The 16,482-nt window shown below is 38.7% G+C and overlaps 1 protein-coding gene across 2 annotated transcripts in view; it reads left to right on the plus strand.

Moving 5' to 3' along the window:
- Positions 1-6,600, plus strand: part of LOC126252755 (putative inactive carboxylesterase 4) — a 65,658-nt gene extending 59,058 nt beyond the window's left edge. Inside the window, exon 10 of one of the 2 annotated variants that reach the window (XM_049953667.1) lies at positions 6,302-6,600. In XM_049953667.1, coding sequence (XP_049809624.1) covers positions 6,302-6,470 — 169 coding nt within the window. In that variant the 3' untranslated portion in view covers positions 6,471-6,600. The remainder of the gene's footprint in view (positions 1-6,301) is intronic. The other variant, XM_049953668.1, reaches the window with a different exon arrangement.
- Positions 6,601-16,482: the final 9,882 nt, after the last annotated feature.

Raw genomic sequence — 16,482 nt, forward strand, 5'->3', positions numbered from 1 at the left:
AAATCACTACTGGCAGCAAACATCACATCACATAATTGTTGCATATTACAAAGTCAATGTTTGGCTAGTAAAGACTCTCTCTCTCAGGGTTCCTTATTCTAATACAATTACAGCAATTACCTTACTATATAAGATTGCATCATTAATTGCACTTACACACTACACATAGAAAATGGTTCAAGAAATTAATCCTTTATAAAATGATTCAAGAAATTAATCCTCACTTTATCAACAAGAAGATTGTTCGTTGCTTAATGAGCATATAATATTTTAATGACTAATTGTCTGTAAACAAAATCTTTCCTGTGTAAGCTATTGCTCACTTTCTGATTCCACTTCCTCCAAGTTTAATTACACACAAATTTCTTTCTTAATACTAACATACTTATATTCTAAAACACAATTAAAATCTTCTTACAACTATTACTCTTTATATGTGATATGTCACTGAATAAATAACTTCACATCTTTACGTGGATATAATCCTTTGATCTTCCCCGTATGGGGATGTGCTAACAAATAGCTACATTCGTGTGGCACGCTTATTACTTCAAAGGGCCCTGAATATAGCAATTGCCACTTACTATTTTGTTTTAAGGTGGCTGAAGATTTAGGGTGGTTACGAATAAGTACTAGGTCTCCTACATTATATTTCTGTTCGTTAGTTACACCTCGATCGTACCTCTTTTTTTCTTTGGCCACTACTTCTCTCCTCGACCAAGGGATGGAGTAAGTTGCGCGACAGTATGTTTTATGGGGCATCACCTCTATGTGATAGTGGTACCCTTTGACTATTCCTGGTCGGTCGGTAAATACCATAGTATATTCCGATAGCAGCTGCGTCAACTGTTGCTTTTGTGTATCACTTAAACCTTCAGATGCGTGCACTTTGGTTTGAAATGCCTCAACATTTGTTTCAAAATTTCGCTCCTCTAAATTCGGGTAATAGAGGTCTGCTGCATGTGAAAAATCATCGAGGTGGAGTACCCAAGGGTTCCTACCTTTGATATAGATTCGATTACAACACGGCACAAGTACCTCCTTCGATTTCATCATAGATAACTCAATCCTCCTACCCCTATTAATTATGCTTAATTTCCCCAAGGAGAGGTCGATCAATGCGTCCCTCTCCCGGAGAAAGTCTACTCCCAGAATGCAGGCCACCTTTAATCCTTTAACAACGAGGAACGAGCTCACTATGGCTTCGCCCTCCTTACAAATCTCCACCTGCACCTGGTACTTAACTAACTGGCTCTGTGCACTAATGGCTCCAGACACCTTACAATTATTAACCGGGAAAGTCGGAATGCTATGTCCTTTTCCCAGTGCTTTAAATAACTCCATACTCATTACACTTACTGAGGCACCTGTGTCGATGATTATATTCACTGCAACATCATTGATTTTCGCTTCGATAATAGCTTGCACATTTTCGTTATTATCTTTCTTACATTCGTGCGGTTCGTTCAGTAGATCTTTATCCATACTGACACCGTCGTTGTATCGCAGCATACGTATCCCAGGTATATTATTATCACTCGTGTTGCTCTCACTCCATCCCTCGGCCATCGATGGAGAGCATATCGAGGCCGATTCTAGTTTGTTGGATTGCTTACTTGTGAGGTACTTGGACGGCTATTGTCCGCGACCTCCACTATATGTACATTCTGATTTGTAGGCCGCCACGGCTGCGCAATAGGCGCGTTTTGCGGTGGTGGTCTATTGTTGTCATACCGGTCATTACCCTGTCGCTCTGGGCTTCTTCGCTGATTCTGTTGCCAATTTCGATTATTATCACTATAATTGCTCTGCCACTGACCTCGCGCATTTTTCCAGCGGTTGGTCCCTGACATTCCGGATTCGTACCGGTCGTCAAATCGACGCTTTTTGTTATAAGTTGGTTGTCCATACCCGTTCTGGCTTCTACCATTACTACCATTTTGCGAATGTTCTTGTCGCTTGTTACCACCCCCACCATTTCCATGGTTGTGGTTTTGTGCACTACTATTTCTGTCATGTTTACATCCTGACCCATTATTCCGCGAGTGATCGCACGCTGATTTTGCGTCTTCCTGTATCAAGTCTATTGAATCTAGAACAGACAGGAAGTTTTCCATGTCGCTTTCTGGTACGTGTATTAATTTCTCTTTGATATGAATGGGTAAATGTGATTTTAGCAGTCTTATTATGTCTCTTGGTGATATAGGCTCGTCCCAGTAGCGCGTTTTGTTTATATATTTTTCAAAATACCGCCTCAAATTCCCAAGACGGGGTGAGTACGGTTCGGGATTATATACTTCTTTTCTTAGCCGCTCTTGTATACAAGGCGACCAATATTTCGACAGAAATGCCCTTTCGAACTGTTCGTATGTCCTGCAGCTGTCTGCTACTTCTGTAGCCCACAACGCTGCGTCACCTTGAATGTACGACATTACGTATTGAATTTTCTGTGTTTCGTTCCATACACTGGGCAAGATATTTTTAAAGCTTTTTATGAATACTACTGGGTGTACTGATTTCCGTTCAGTAGTAAACGTTTGAAATTGCCTATTTTTGATTAAACTTTCTTCAACTAATATTTTTGAACTACATGGGTTTGCTCCTGGGACATATGCTGTGTGCTCCGAACCGGAGCTACAGCTCTTCGCATTATCGACTACAGATTCCCCATTGTTGTATCGCGTATAAGTTTGTGCGTTGCCAAAACCATGGGCTGTTGGCGACATAGGTTCCTGTTCCAGATGTTTTCTGCTTTGTGCTAAACCCTTCTCCAGGTCGGATATCCGTTTGTTCATATTCACTTGCCACTGCGGAATATCCTCACTGAGTATTTGTTTGATGGTTTGCACGTCGTTCTGTACCTGACTATTTACTGCGGTACTGAACGATTCGGAATCTCTATTTGCTATGGCTGCTTGTACTTTAGAATTAATATTTTTGTCAATCTCACTCTCCTTCACTTCTAGCCATGAGTTGAATTCTGTTTCAATTTTAGTTGCTTGTTCGTTCCACTTCTGCTCTACAAGCTGTGTGGAATCTATTTCTAGCTTTTCTACTCGGTTGGCTAAGACACCTATTTCATCTACTATGTTAGTGTTTGCTACTTGCAGGTTGTTGACCTGTTCCGTCAACTCCTGCACGGCCTTAGGTATCGACTCATAACTCTGTTTCATACAGGCAATGTCCTTTTTCATAATTTCTAAAGATTGCACAAGTTGCTGGTCTCGCTCAGCTAGCTGTTCAAGTAACTTTTCCTCTTGCTGACGAGCTCGCTCGGCTTGTTGGCGATCTCGCTCAGCTTGCTGTGCGAGTAAATTTTCCTCTAGCCTGCGATCTCGCTCAGCTTGCTGACGATCTCGCTCAGCTTGCTGGCGATCTCGCTCAGCTTGCTGTTGCGCAAATTCTGCCTGGTAATTTAGCACACGCTCTAATATAGCTTGAAGTGAATACCCACCAGGCAGATTACCACTCTCTGGTTCCTGCTTTTCTGGTGGTGGTACAATTTCTTTATCTACATCTCCTTGAGCCCTAGTGGGCGGTGGCACCACTTCCTGTGCCCCTGCCCCCACATTCTCACATGTTATATCCTCAAAGAGAGTACTAGTACTACTTGAGGTACCCGGTTCCACATTTCCTACGCTACCTAATTGCTGTTCCTCAGTATCCATATTGCTCGGACGTTGACTACGCAACTTAACCATATTCCTAAATTGCTTACTAAAACACAAACCTGACAGTTTTGTCACTTGCACACAAAATACGTTAATTTATCTACACTACACTGCACACTAAAAATTACTATCTACCATCAACTTTGTCCTGTCCCAAACACTAACATCAAACTACGCGCAATATGCACACCACCAGCGATATGAGATCACTTCACTGGAGCTCAACTTCTACGAACAGGACAACTACACTGTAGTCTTACCTTTAGTTTATCTTATCTCGGGGTTCGGCTGCCCCCGGATTACGTAGTCGTTAGAGCTTCTCAGTACTATCAGGATCGTCTTCTCAGACTCGCTTGCAGTAGTACGTTTTGTCATGAAAGAGTGTTTGCACATTCATTAATGCATAGCATTGATCATGATATACATACATACATTTATCACTAAATACATATATATATATATACATACATAACAATCAACCCTGAAAGAAAAATACATAAAATTTTATAATTGTGGCCACTGCAAATTCGGGCCCCGCGTTTTTGGGCGACAGTTTCACGTCACTACTCTCTCGAATTGTTTTAAATTGTTGCTCTTTGGTTTATTTATTTATTTTTTGATTATTGGCGTAACAACGCATATATGGAAAGAGTTACGTGAAATACTTTTAACAATGCTGTGCTTTGAATTTCTTTATCATCGTTACCTTTTTGCAAAATAAAATGTATCTATGGAAGTCTTATCGTTCTGTATCTGGCCTACAATTTAAAGAACGATTTTTCTTAACTGCAACTCATGCTAAGGATCAATATAACTTTCCTACTTCATAGTTATTAAAAGTTGAAATTACTTTCAATGAACACTGATGTTACAGTTCGTATGATCGTTCAAAAACACAAGTTCGCAGTGGATTTTATTTCTTGGTGAAATACTATTTCATACCACGACTAGCCCAAGAACATGAGACTCTCATAAAAAAAATTACATTATCACTATAAAATTTGCCAGATCAGAACGGAGCACAGCAAGATTACTATCAGATTTTGAGGGTACATTAAATTATTTGCACTGTAAATTATATCCTATCAGCAGCCCGCGTCAACCTGCAACACATCATAAAATCTGCTGATCTTCACTGCCAGCCTGGGAGCTAAAAGAAATAATATTATTTTACTATTATTTTACCGCTTCCTTGCGGTATGCTCGACTATATTGTAAGTCGTTTAAATACGCCGCGGCAGCGGCTCTTCGTTCTCCACGCAGCTCAGCACCACAGATAATATTTATATAACTGAAAAATGTCTCAACAGGATGGGATAATAGGCAAGCAAGCTTTAACAATTAATAATACAAGTTTTCATTTAAACAACTCTATTAAAACATTTAAATATCTCATTGATTACAGACCTGTGTGAATTCACACGTAATGGCGTAAATTTCCCAGTCTCGACAAAAGAATGCTACATTCGCGTTCTCCACGACAACAACAGGAGATCTTACTCTCACAACTTCCAGATTAAGAAGACAAAGATTCATATTCAACACGTATTATATACTAGTTCCTTTTTTAATCTCTGTTTAACATTTATCTTCTGTGTCGGTTTTATTACTCGCCGACGCAGACGTTCTCAAAAATAAATAATTAAAAAATAAAATACATAATTTTATACAATGACACAATATGATACATCTAATTTTCTAATTACTACATAATATGTTGTTTTTGTTTCTTACTAGACGTTACACGTCTTAAAACACAGCAGCGTCATCTGGGAGCAAGCATTGTACCGCTGGATGGGACTGATCGGCCAAAATGGTCACATAATCCTTGGCAGTGATGCCACCTTGCCGAGCATCCATGGGACGCATGTAATTCCACGATAAAACTGCCAGAACCATCACTGATCCCCCACCAGGTTTCACTCTTGGGACGTAAACTCAGATTGAAGATGGAAACAATGTGCAACATGACTCGTACGACGAAATTACTTTCTTTCGTTGCTCCACAATTCAGGTTTTATGGCATCAACACCACAGTTTCCACGTAAATTCCATCTCTAATCAGTAGCTTTGGAATTCCAGCTCACTGTGCTATACTGCGTCTTATTTTTCGTCCCACCCCTCTTTCATGGCCGTTCGTCAGCCTCACTCAACAAACACTTCCGTCTACGCTGTGGCTTAGCGGATGCTGTTTTTCCGCTTTCCCTGTACGCGATATAAATCTTACGTACGGTGTTTCTTGACACACCAAACACGTAGGGTACCTTGGTTACGGAAGCAACCACTATGAAAGCACTAGCAATATGCCAGCGCTTATATTAATTTTCTCCTATATACTGTCTGTATACTATCTCACGTTGGAGATATGCTTAGGGGAACCTCCCTCTAGAAAGGTATGTTCTCTAAACATTAACAGTAAACACCACTGGTGCAGAATGTCTTTCTCGCAGATTCTCCATTAGACTCAGTTGATCATCTGTCTGACGTTTATGTGTTTACTAAATGAACTTGTAGCAAAAAGCGCTGTTCTTATTTGTGTTTGTGTCTCCACAATGGTAAATGAAGCAACCACTTGGGTTTGTGTGGGAGCAAGAACCAGGTGCACAATAAACTGTACATTATCTCTACAGGAACCCTACCCCTGAAGCGGATCCTGTGATCTGGCAGCCGTACGACCTGACCAATCGCAGCTACCTGCTGATGCAGGCCAACTTCACTCTGGAGGAAAACAGACTCGCAGAGCGTATGGATTTCTGGAACCAAAATGTACCACTGCTTCCTTACCCTGGAACATTTTGAGGAAACGAGGACATGAAGAAATGCAGCGAATTGTTGGCATCTGTTCTTATTTTCAACTGACTGACAATCTAAAAACGAGATTTAAGTGGATGTAAATAAATATTTGTGAAATACATTATTTTGATGAGAACCTGTTACAATATGTAGCATAACTCGTTTTGTTTCCAAACTGTATTGTATGCCGTCAAAATAACCATCCTTGCTACCTATTTTGCTTTCTATATCCTATTAACTTCCTTCGCTTAGGAAAGCTCTGGCACATTCTTCAATGTATGGACGCCGATTCTACAAGTGTGTTTAACAATTGTTTAGTTAACGTTAAGTTGTTTCCAATTAATTCGTCAAAATAAAAAGAGTTAATAAATGTACTGTACATATAGTACATGCAGTATCTCGTCATTGTCCATGAAGCGAATTCCAGTACGTTCATGCAACTCTATTCTCGACTACTGTGGTATTGTGCGCGTTGTCGGTTGGGCTTCGAGAAGGTTTCAGGTAAGCCAGACTTAATAGCATAACCCTGAATTTGTTAATTAGTGCACAGAAGCACATTTAATGGTACCAAGTGCTACTTTTTCCCACTACCGTACATAACTGATGGAACAATGGAGTTCGACTGTGCTCCTGTTACCAAGCAGACCCTTTGAGACAAAGAAATAAAGTAGAGTCAAAACTTAGTAGAGGTAACAGCTGTGTGAATGGTCAAGGGGAATTGTTGCAGACACTGAAGATTGGTTACATCCAGATCCATCTTGCGAGGCATGGGTAAAGTGCAAAATTTTTGACTAAGCAAAGTGATAACACACAGGAAAAGTGAATAGCACACAAAGCTGCTAAAGGTTTTTCAGCTGCGGCTAACTTTATTTTCGGACTTTAGCAGGTACATAGCTGCTCAAATTGTAGAGTATTTACTTATTACACTGTAGTTTTTACCCACGATTTAAACACATGCTTATTCGTTGTTACTCAGAATATTACTCCCAACAGTCAATTTGTTTTTCTACACATGAGCATCTGATAATACAAAATGCTCTATAAAAGTTAATACAGTACTGTGACGGAACAGCTATTTCGTATTTGCGCTGTAAACTGCCGCTACTTCTTTGGTTGATATCTGTGAATATTTTGACAGACAACTCCATTCCTTGTGCTCTACTGCAAGTACAGATATACTGTTAGTATAAAACATTTCTTGTGCTGTAACAAAGAGCAGAGCAGAGCCAGTAACCCTCTTCCTCACTAATTTAGATGGAGTGGAATTAAGGTACCAGTGAACTTTAAATAGTGATTAATTACCCAAACCTAATACCAGTATAAGCTTTTTACAAACGAAAAATAAATCGTTCAGGATTATTCTCTTTGTATCTCCTGTCGTTAATATAAATGAACTGATTTGAATATTTCATGGCTTTAGCTAGAAAATTTTTTTCATGGTATAATTTCAGAATTGATGTTAAACTACAAAATTGTTGAACTTACGTTACTTGGTACCACGAAGCATTAGTATCATACAATATATCTGTGTGATAATATTCAGTGACAGACCTTTAATTAACTTTTCCTATTATTTCAATTAAGAAATGCTCTTACATTTCTTTAGGCATAAAATATCTTTTCGCTGTACGTTCTATTATCAGGATAAGTTCAATTCGTTCCTGAAATTAAGAGTCGGAACGTCTTAATTTCAGTTTAACGCATCTTTGCTTTATTAGACTTACATATATAAAGGAAGTCAATGATAGTGAATGACCGACAAGTTGTAACCCACAATAAAGCAATAAAAATTATAAGCGCAAAAAGGAACTACGACTTAGTGCCATATAACTTAAAATATTTATAAAATTTTCGCCTGTAACTTAGTGAAACTGACTTAATTTTCAGAATTTGACATTCAAAAATATCATTCACGGAGATGTGGTCCATCTGCAACTAAACGAAAAACAGTTTATTATCTGCTATATGAGATTTGCTTCTTCTAGTTGTAAACCATCTTCAGTGACCTGTAATACATGTTTCTTTCTATACATACAATAAATGAACTTTGTAGTAGTTACAATATGTTACCATATTACATTTCGTCTAGTTTTTCTCTTACATTTCAGATTAGAGACAAATTCTGTAGCACAAATGTAGTGATGTTAAATTATCGTTTGATGTTACTTAACGATTTACAGTGCTTTTAGTCCTTATTGATCCACCTGTGTGGTCCTTAAGATGTGTTCATTCGGTCCTTAAGCTCCAGGTGGCCGATTTCCTGCGTTTTCCAACGCACATTTGTTATGACAACTTACTTGCACTTTTGATTTTGCGATCTGTATGTACTGAGCGTAGTGTTGCCAAACATCGCTGTGTGTTTATCTTCCGTCTTTTGTTTGTGTTGAGTGAGTGGTTTAATTTTTTCGTTTGTTTTGTGTGTGTGTGTCGGTATTTGTGATAGCATGTTTTCATTTCTTGTTAACTAATAAGTGGATATTTGTGTGTGTCTCAGAGAGAGAGAGAGAGAGACTGAAAGGAAGGAAGTAAGATTGAGGTCATTACAGACAGAGTACAATCTCAGATTGTGTCTAGAACTGGGAAGCAAATTGGCCATGCCCTTTCAAAGAAACCATCCCAGTCTTAACGCTGGTTTGAATCGTTGTCCTCCCAAATGCAAGTCCAGTCTGTTTGTTATTGTTTTTGCGGCTAACATGGTCAGGGAATTATTGCTTACATTGATGAGGTCGTTAATTACTTTCTTTTTCATTGTATCTGTGGTTTTATGGGAAAGTTCTCTTGTAATGACAGAAGCTTTTCGTTATGTTCTTCAATCTAATACTTTTCATATTTTGTTCCATGTTGGATGGTTCATGTCCACGTTTTAGCAGGTGTTCGGCAAATGCGGAATGGCCACTTTCATATTTCCAGCTTCTCATTGGTTCTTTATACTTGGTTTTGAAATTTATGCCTGTCATCGCCAGATACACTGATTCACATTCTTTTCATTCTAACTGGTATGTACCTGCTTCTTGGTTTGTCTGTTGCTGTGATTTGAGTGTGTTTCTTGTTCTCTAAGCAATGTGTGATGCCTGTTTCTTTAGTATATTTCACGTCGTGTGTGTTAATTTGTGTTTGTATGTTAAAGTGTACCATTTTTTTCAGTTAGTCATGTCATGTGTGTTATTGCTTTATGCTTTTGTGTGCTGTAGGATCTGTGGAGTTCTTGGTGCTTGTGTTCTGTGTTCAAATGTTCAAATGTGTGTGAAATCTTATGGGACTTAACTGCTAAGGTCATCAGTCCCTATGCTTACACACTACCTATCCTAAATTATCCTAAGGACAAACACACACACCCACGCCCAAGGGAGGAGTCGAACCTCCGTCGGGACCAGCCGCACAGTCATGACTGCAGCGCCTGAAACTGCTCGGCTAATCCCGCGCGGCCTTGTGTTCTATGCTAGTATTTATTTTTTTTAGTTGATTTTTTGGTTGAGTCTTTGTACTGTATGGGTGTTGTAACCATTGTTTCTGGCTACAAGATGTATTGTTTGTAAATCTTTTTCGTAGTTTTATTTGCTGAGTGGGATATTATTTAGTCCATGTAACATGTGGCATAGGGCTGCCAATTTTGATTTTGTGGGTGGTTAGATGAAGCACATATCATTGCATCTGTGGGTGTTGGCTTTCTGAAGATGTCAAAAGTGTGTTTATTGCTGTCTCTCTTACTTGATATATCCAAGAAATGTATTTGCTTTTATGGTACTTTTTCCACGGTGAGCTGAATGTTTTTATGTATATTGTTTATGTATGTATGGTATTTATCTATTTTCTCGATTGGTTCATGTCCCATTCAGATTATGCCATTATGTTAGTCACAAAAACAATAACAAATAGATATCTGTTGCATAACCAAAGTATATAATTAATGAATCTACCTCCCCCCTTGAAGCTGATTGTCTGTCTGTCTCTCTCTCCTTCCACTCTGTCTCTCTCTCTCTCTCTTTCTCCCTAACACACACATACATACCCAAATATCCATTAGTTAATTAAAAAATAAAAATAAAAATCTCCCACAAGGAATGATGCATAAAAAAATACACATACACGCACACAACAAATTAAGAATCAAATCACTCACACAACACAAGCAAGAGACTGAAGATAAATACACAGTAATAGTTGGCTGCCCTACACTCTGTAAACACACATACACAGACCACAAAATGAAAAACGAAAGTGAGGCGCTATAATAAATTAGCGTGGAAAAATGGCGGAAATAGGCCAGCTGGAGGCTAAATGAACACATATCAGGGACCACACAAATGGACTACCACTGACTTACAACACTGGTAATCGTAACACCAAACGATAATTTAACATCATGATATTTGTGCTACAAAAGTTGTTTGTAATCTGAAATACAAGTGAAAAACATGAAAAAATGTAACAGTAACATACTGTGACTACTACATAATACTTTTGATATATTTATAAAAAGAAACATGTATTACAGATCACTGAAGATGCTTCACAAATAAAAGTAGCGATATGCGTAAGCCATATAAACTGCCTTCCATTTAGTTGCGAATACAGAACACACCTCCATGACTTCTTAAGCAACTAAGGAACGAAGGAAAACGAAAATATGACGATAACGCAGCCATGTCAGGCATTTTCCGCCAAGTTATACAACAGTTTCAAGGATATCCATCTCAGACTCCACAAGACCCTTCAACACATCAAATTCAATTACACTTGCAAAATGAATAACGCAATTCCAAGTTAAATTAATGTAATTGACAGAAACAGCTCTTTAGTAGCACCAAGAACGAAATTATTTGCACGGAAGACTTGGTTAAAATATGAAACCAAGTTGCTTTATACTGCGAAATTCATGCTTAATAGAATGTTGGATGATATACACATGGAGGTATCTGTATTTATTAGCAACAAAACAATGATGATCAACATAATACATAACATTGAACAAATCACACCAAGAACACTGGAATATACGCTGAACATATGCAAGCAGAATATCAGAACCCTCTCTACGAAAAACAATCAGAAAGAAAAACTCAACAAAGCACAACACACACACCACCACAAATTTTACCTGTAACCAATAAACTTCACAGAAACAGAATTATTAGAGAAAGGAACACATACATTAGAGAACGGGCTCAACCACAACAACAGCACAAAACTAGATAACCACTACATAGAAAATCTGATTATAAAAACAGAAATTATCCTGGCAGAGGAAGAGAAACAAAAAAATAACACTGTAATTATTGGGCTACCACAAGAAGTGGAGAAAGAATTGAAAAATATAATCACCATGTAAAAGAAAGAGCAAAAGAAGAAATTTGAAACACGAAATAACATCACCACAATCTGACAACATTATAGTCACAACAGAAGATAAACGGAACAGAACAGCACTGGTCAATAAAGAACGATATACAGGGTGGTCCATTGATCGTGACCGGGCCAAATATTCACGAAATAAGCGCCAAACGAAAAAACTACAGAGAACGAAACTTGTCTAGCTCGGAGGGGGAAACCAGATGGCGCTATGGTTGGCCCACTAGATGGCGCTGCCATAGGTCAAACGAATATCAACTGCGTTTGTTTAAATAGGAACCCCCATTTTTATTACATATTCGTGTAATACCTAAAGAAACATGAATGATTGAGTTGGACCACGTTTTTCGCTTTGTAATAGTCACAAACATACGACACACAATTTAAACGAACAGCTGGTAACAGGTAGGTTTTTTAAATTAAAATACAGCACGTAGGTGCGTTCGACCATTTTATTTCGGTTTTCCCAATGTTGATACATGTACCTTCGTGAACTTATCATTTCTGAGAACGCATGCTGTTACAGCGTGATTACCTGTAAATAAAATGTTCTGTCCGCAGCTCGTGGTCGTGCGGTAGCGTTCTCGCTTCCCGCGCCCGGGTTCCCGGGTTCGATTCCCAGCGGGGTCAGAGATTTTCTCTGCCTAGTGATGACTGGGTGTTGTGTGATGTCCTTAGGTTAGTTAGGTTTAAGTAGTTCTAAGTTCTAGGGGACTGATGACCAAAGATGTTAAGTCCCATAGTGCTCAGAGCCATTTGAACCATTTGAAGCATGAAATGTTCTAACGTACCTACGTTCTGTATTTTAATTTAAAAAACCTACCTCTTACCAACTGTTCGTCTAAAATTGTGAGCCATATGTTTGTGACTATAACAGCGCCATCTATCACAAAGCGAAAAAAGTAGTCCAACTAGAAAATTCATATTTCTTTACGTACTACATGAATATGTAATAAAAAATAGAAGTTCCTATTAAAAAAAGGCCGTTGATATCCGTTTGACCTATGGCAGCGCCATCTAGCCGGCCAACCATAGCGCCATCTAGTTTCCTCTTTCAAGTAAGACGAGTTTCGTTCTTTGTAGTTTTTTCGTTTCATGATTATTTCGTGAGATATTTGGCCCAGTTACTATCAATGGACCACCCTGTATATGGGGAAAACTAAATAATTTATCTCCTGTGAAAATATAATCCCACAGCATATTTACAGACATTCAAAACAAACTACCTCAGAGGTATCAAACACATACTCACACACAAACAAAAACGACACATCGCACAGAAGAACCCAAAATCACCAACTCAGGTGCAAACCTGAGATTCACAAGCTCCTTTTTCCATTGAGGCCTGCTTTTAATTTCATGAATGCACCATCATACTATGGGGCAAAACATATGAAGAAAATCATAATGCAACACTATGAAATGAAGAACAGTAGAAAAATGGAAACTACAATTGAACTCATAACACAATTGAATACTTACACATTCTGGAAACAGCATCACTCATATCTTTGGTCATAGAGAATGCGTACATCTAGGTACCCCCTAAAGACACAATAATTTTATAGATGAAAGCATAGTGACATACAACGACCTACCCATAGAAAATATTACTGAAATAACCAAAATCCTTAGAGCAATCGCGTTCCAAAATTGCTTCCAGTCTGAAAAAGAATTCTGCTTACAAAAAGATGTGCTTCCAATGGGATCCACAATGACAGGATAATTGCCAAACATATTTATCAATCACAAGAAAACGCAATGGTCAATAAAGTCAAGAAAGGATACAAAGTTGTTTACTCGTACAGGTATGTTGATGACGTACTCTGAATGCAACATGAACCGACTCAGAAAACAGAAGAGCACAATCAGGCACGAAATGGAAAATGAGCGTTTGGCGTCATTGGAAGGGAGGCCACTTATAGGGCAGGTCCAGCCGCCTTGGTGTAGGACTTATTACATTCGACCCCACATTGGGCGACCTGCGCGCCAGATGGGGATGAAATGATGATGAAGCGAACACCACACCCAGTCCCTGAGCGGAAAAAATCCCCGACACAGACGGGACTCAAACCCGGGCCTGTAGGACGCAATCCGTCACGCTGACCACTGAGCTATAGGGGCGGACACCAATCAGACATGAACAGTATACACGAAATATCCAGAAAAGAAACACAAATTCAAATACATTTCTTGGATATAAACATAAAGCGAGACAATAATAACCATACATTTCATATCTTCAGAAACTCAACCGTCAAAGATGCAAATACATTGCATGGGGGCCTAATTAAATGTAATGCAAATAATTTTAGTTTTAGTTGTATGTCCGGTTACGAAGTCTCGTTACTGGTTGACCCTGAGTAGTATTAGTACACAATCTGACTGCATAGAATAACAATAAAGAATGTAAGGAAATTTCCGTTAACACACTTAATTAACTAAGTCGACAGCAGTTATAAAAGCTACGAAACAACTAAGCACAAATGCACCCATAATGTTGAAGAAGTGCAGGTAACAGTCCATAATATTCACTATTACTAATCAGACTGTTCATCAGAGTTTATCAGCAGAAATTAAACACTTCCAGTGGCACCCATCAATAATGATAGGTGCAAGCACGAACAACAGTTTGAATGAACACACAATTGCTTTTACGAAATTATTATCAATGTTCTTACACTAAACATACAAATTACAATAAACATACAAATGATATCAGATAATTGTCATATTAAGTATCGCAAATACTCAAGTATCAATGTTGTTGTTGTTGTTGTGGTCTTCAGTCCTGAGACTGGTTTGATGCAGCTCTCCATGCTACTCTATCCTGTGCAAGCTTCTTCATCTCCCAGTACCTACTGCAACCTACATCCTTCTGAATCTGCTTAGTGTATTCATCTCTTGGTCTCCCTCTACGATTTTTACCCTCCACGCTGCCCTCCAATGCTAAATTGGTGATCCCTTGATACCTCAGAACATGTCCTACCAACCGATCTCTTCTCCTACTCAAGTTGTGCCACAAACTTCTATTCTCCCCAATCCTATTCAATACTTCCTCATTAGTTATGTGATCTACCCATCTAATCTTCAGCATTCTTCTGTAGCACCACATTTCTAAAGCTTCTATTCTCCTCTAGTCCAAACTATTTATCGTCCATGTTTCACTTCCATACATGGCTACACTCCGTACAAATACTTTCAGAAAAGACTTCCGGGCACTTAAATCTACGCTCGATGTTAACAAATTTCTCTTCTTCACAAACGCTTTCCTTGCCATTGCCAGTCTACATTTTATATCCTCTCTACTTCGACCATCATCAGTTATTTTGCTCCACAAATAACAAAACTCCTTTACTACTTTAAGTGTCTCATTTCCTAATCTAATTCCCTCAGCATCACCCAACTTAATTCGACTACATTCCATTATCCTCGTTTTGCTTTTGTTGATGTTCATCTTATACCCTCCTTTCAAGACGCTATCCATTCCGTTCAACTGCTCTTCCAAGTCCTTTGCTGTCTCTGACAGAATTACAATGTCATCGGCGAACGTCAAAGTTTTTATTTCTTCTCCATGGATTTTATACCTACTCCGAATTTTTCTTTTGTTTCCTTTACTGCTTGCTCAACATACAGATTGAATAACATCGGGGAGAGGCTACAACCCTGTCTTACTCCTTTCCCAACAACTGCTTCCCTTTCATGTCCCTCGACTCTTATAATTGCCATCTGGTTTCTGTACAAATTGTAAATAGCCTTTCGCTCCCTGTATTTTACCCCTGCCACCTTCAGAATTTGAAAGAGAGTATTCCAGTTAACGTTGTCAAAAGCTTTCTCTAAGTCTACAAATGCTAGAAACGTATGTTTGCCTTTTCTTAATCTTTCTTCTAAGATAAGTCGTAAGGTTAGTATTGCCTCACGTGTTCCAACATTTCTACGGAATCCAAACTGATCTTCCCCGAGGTCCGCTTCTACCAGTTTTTCCATTCGTCTGTAAAGAATTCCTGTTAGTATTTTGCAGCTGTGAGTTATTAAACTGATAGTTCGGTAATTTTCACATCTGTCAACACCTGCTTTCTTTGGTATTGGAATTATTATATTCTTCTTGAAGTCTGTGGGTATTTCGCCTGTCTCATACATCTTGCTCACCAGATGGTAGAGTTTTGTCAGGACTGGCTCTCCCAAGGCCATCAGTAGTTCTAATGGAATGTTGTCTACTCCCGGGGCCTTGTTTCGACTCAGGTCTTTCAGTGCTCTGTCAAACTCTTCACGCAGTATCTTATCTCTCATTTCATCTTCATCTACATCCTCTTCCATTTCCATAATATTGTCCTCAAGTACATCGCCCTTGTATAGACCCTCTATATACTCCTTCCACCTTTCTGCCTTCCCTTCTTTGCTTAGAACTGGGTTTCCATCTGAGCTCTTGATATTCATACAAGTGGTTTTCTTCTCTCCAAAGGCCTCTTTAATTTTCCTGTAGGCAGTATCTATCTTACCCCTAGTGAGACAAGCCTCTACATCCTTACATTTGTCCTCTAGCCATCCCTGCTTAGCCATTTTGCACTTTCTGTCGATCTCATTTTTGAGACGTTTGTATTCCCTTTTGCTTTCTTCATTTACTTCATTTTTATATTTTCTCCTTTCATCAATAAAATTCAATATTTCT

The sequence above is a fragment of the Schistocerca nitens genome, chromosome 4 (assembly GCF_023898315.1).
Source record: "Schistocerca nitens isolate TAMUIC-IGC-003100 chromosome 4, iqSchNite1.1, whole genome shotgun sequence".
Classification (NCBI taxonomy): Eukaryota; Metazoa; Arthropoda; class Insecta; order Orthoptera; family Acrididae; genus Schistocerca; species Schistocerca nitens.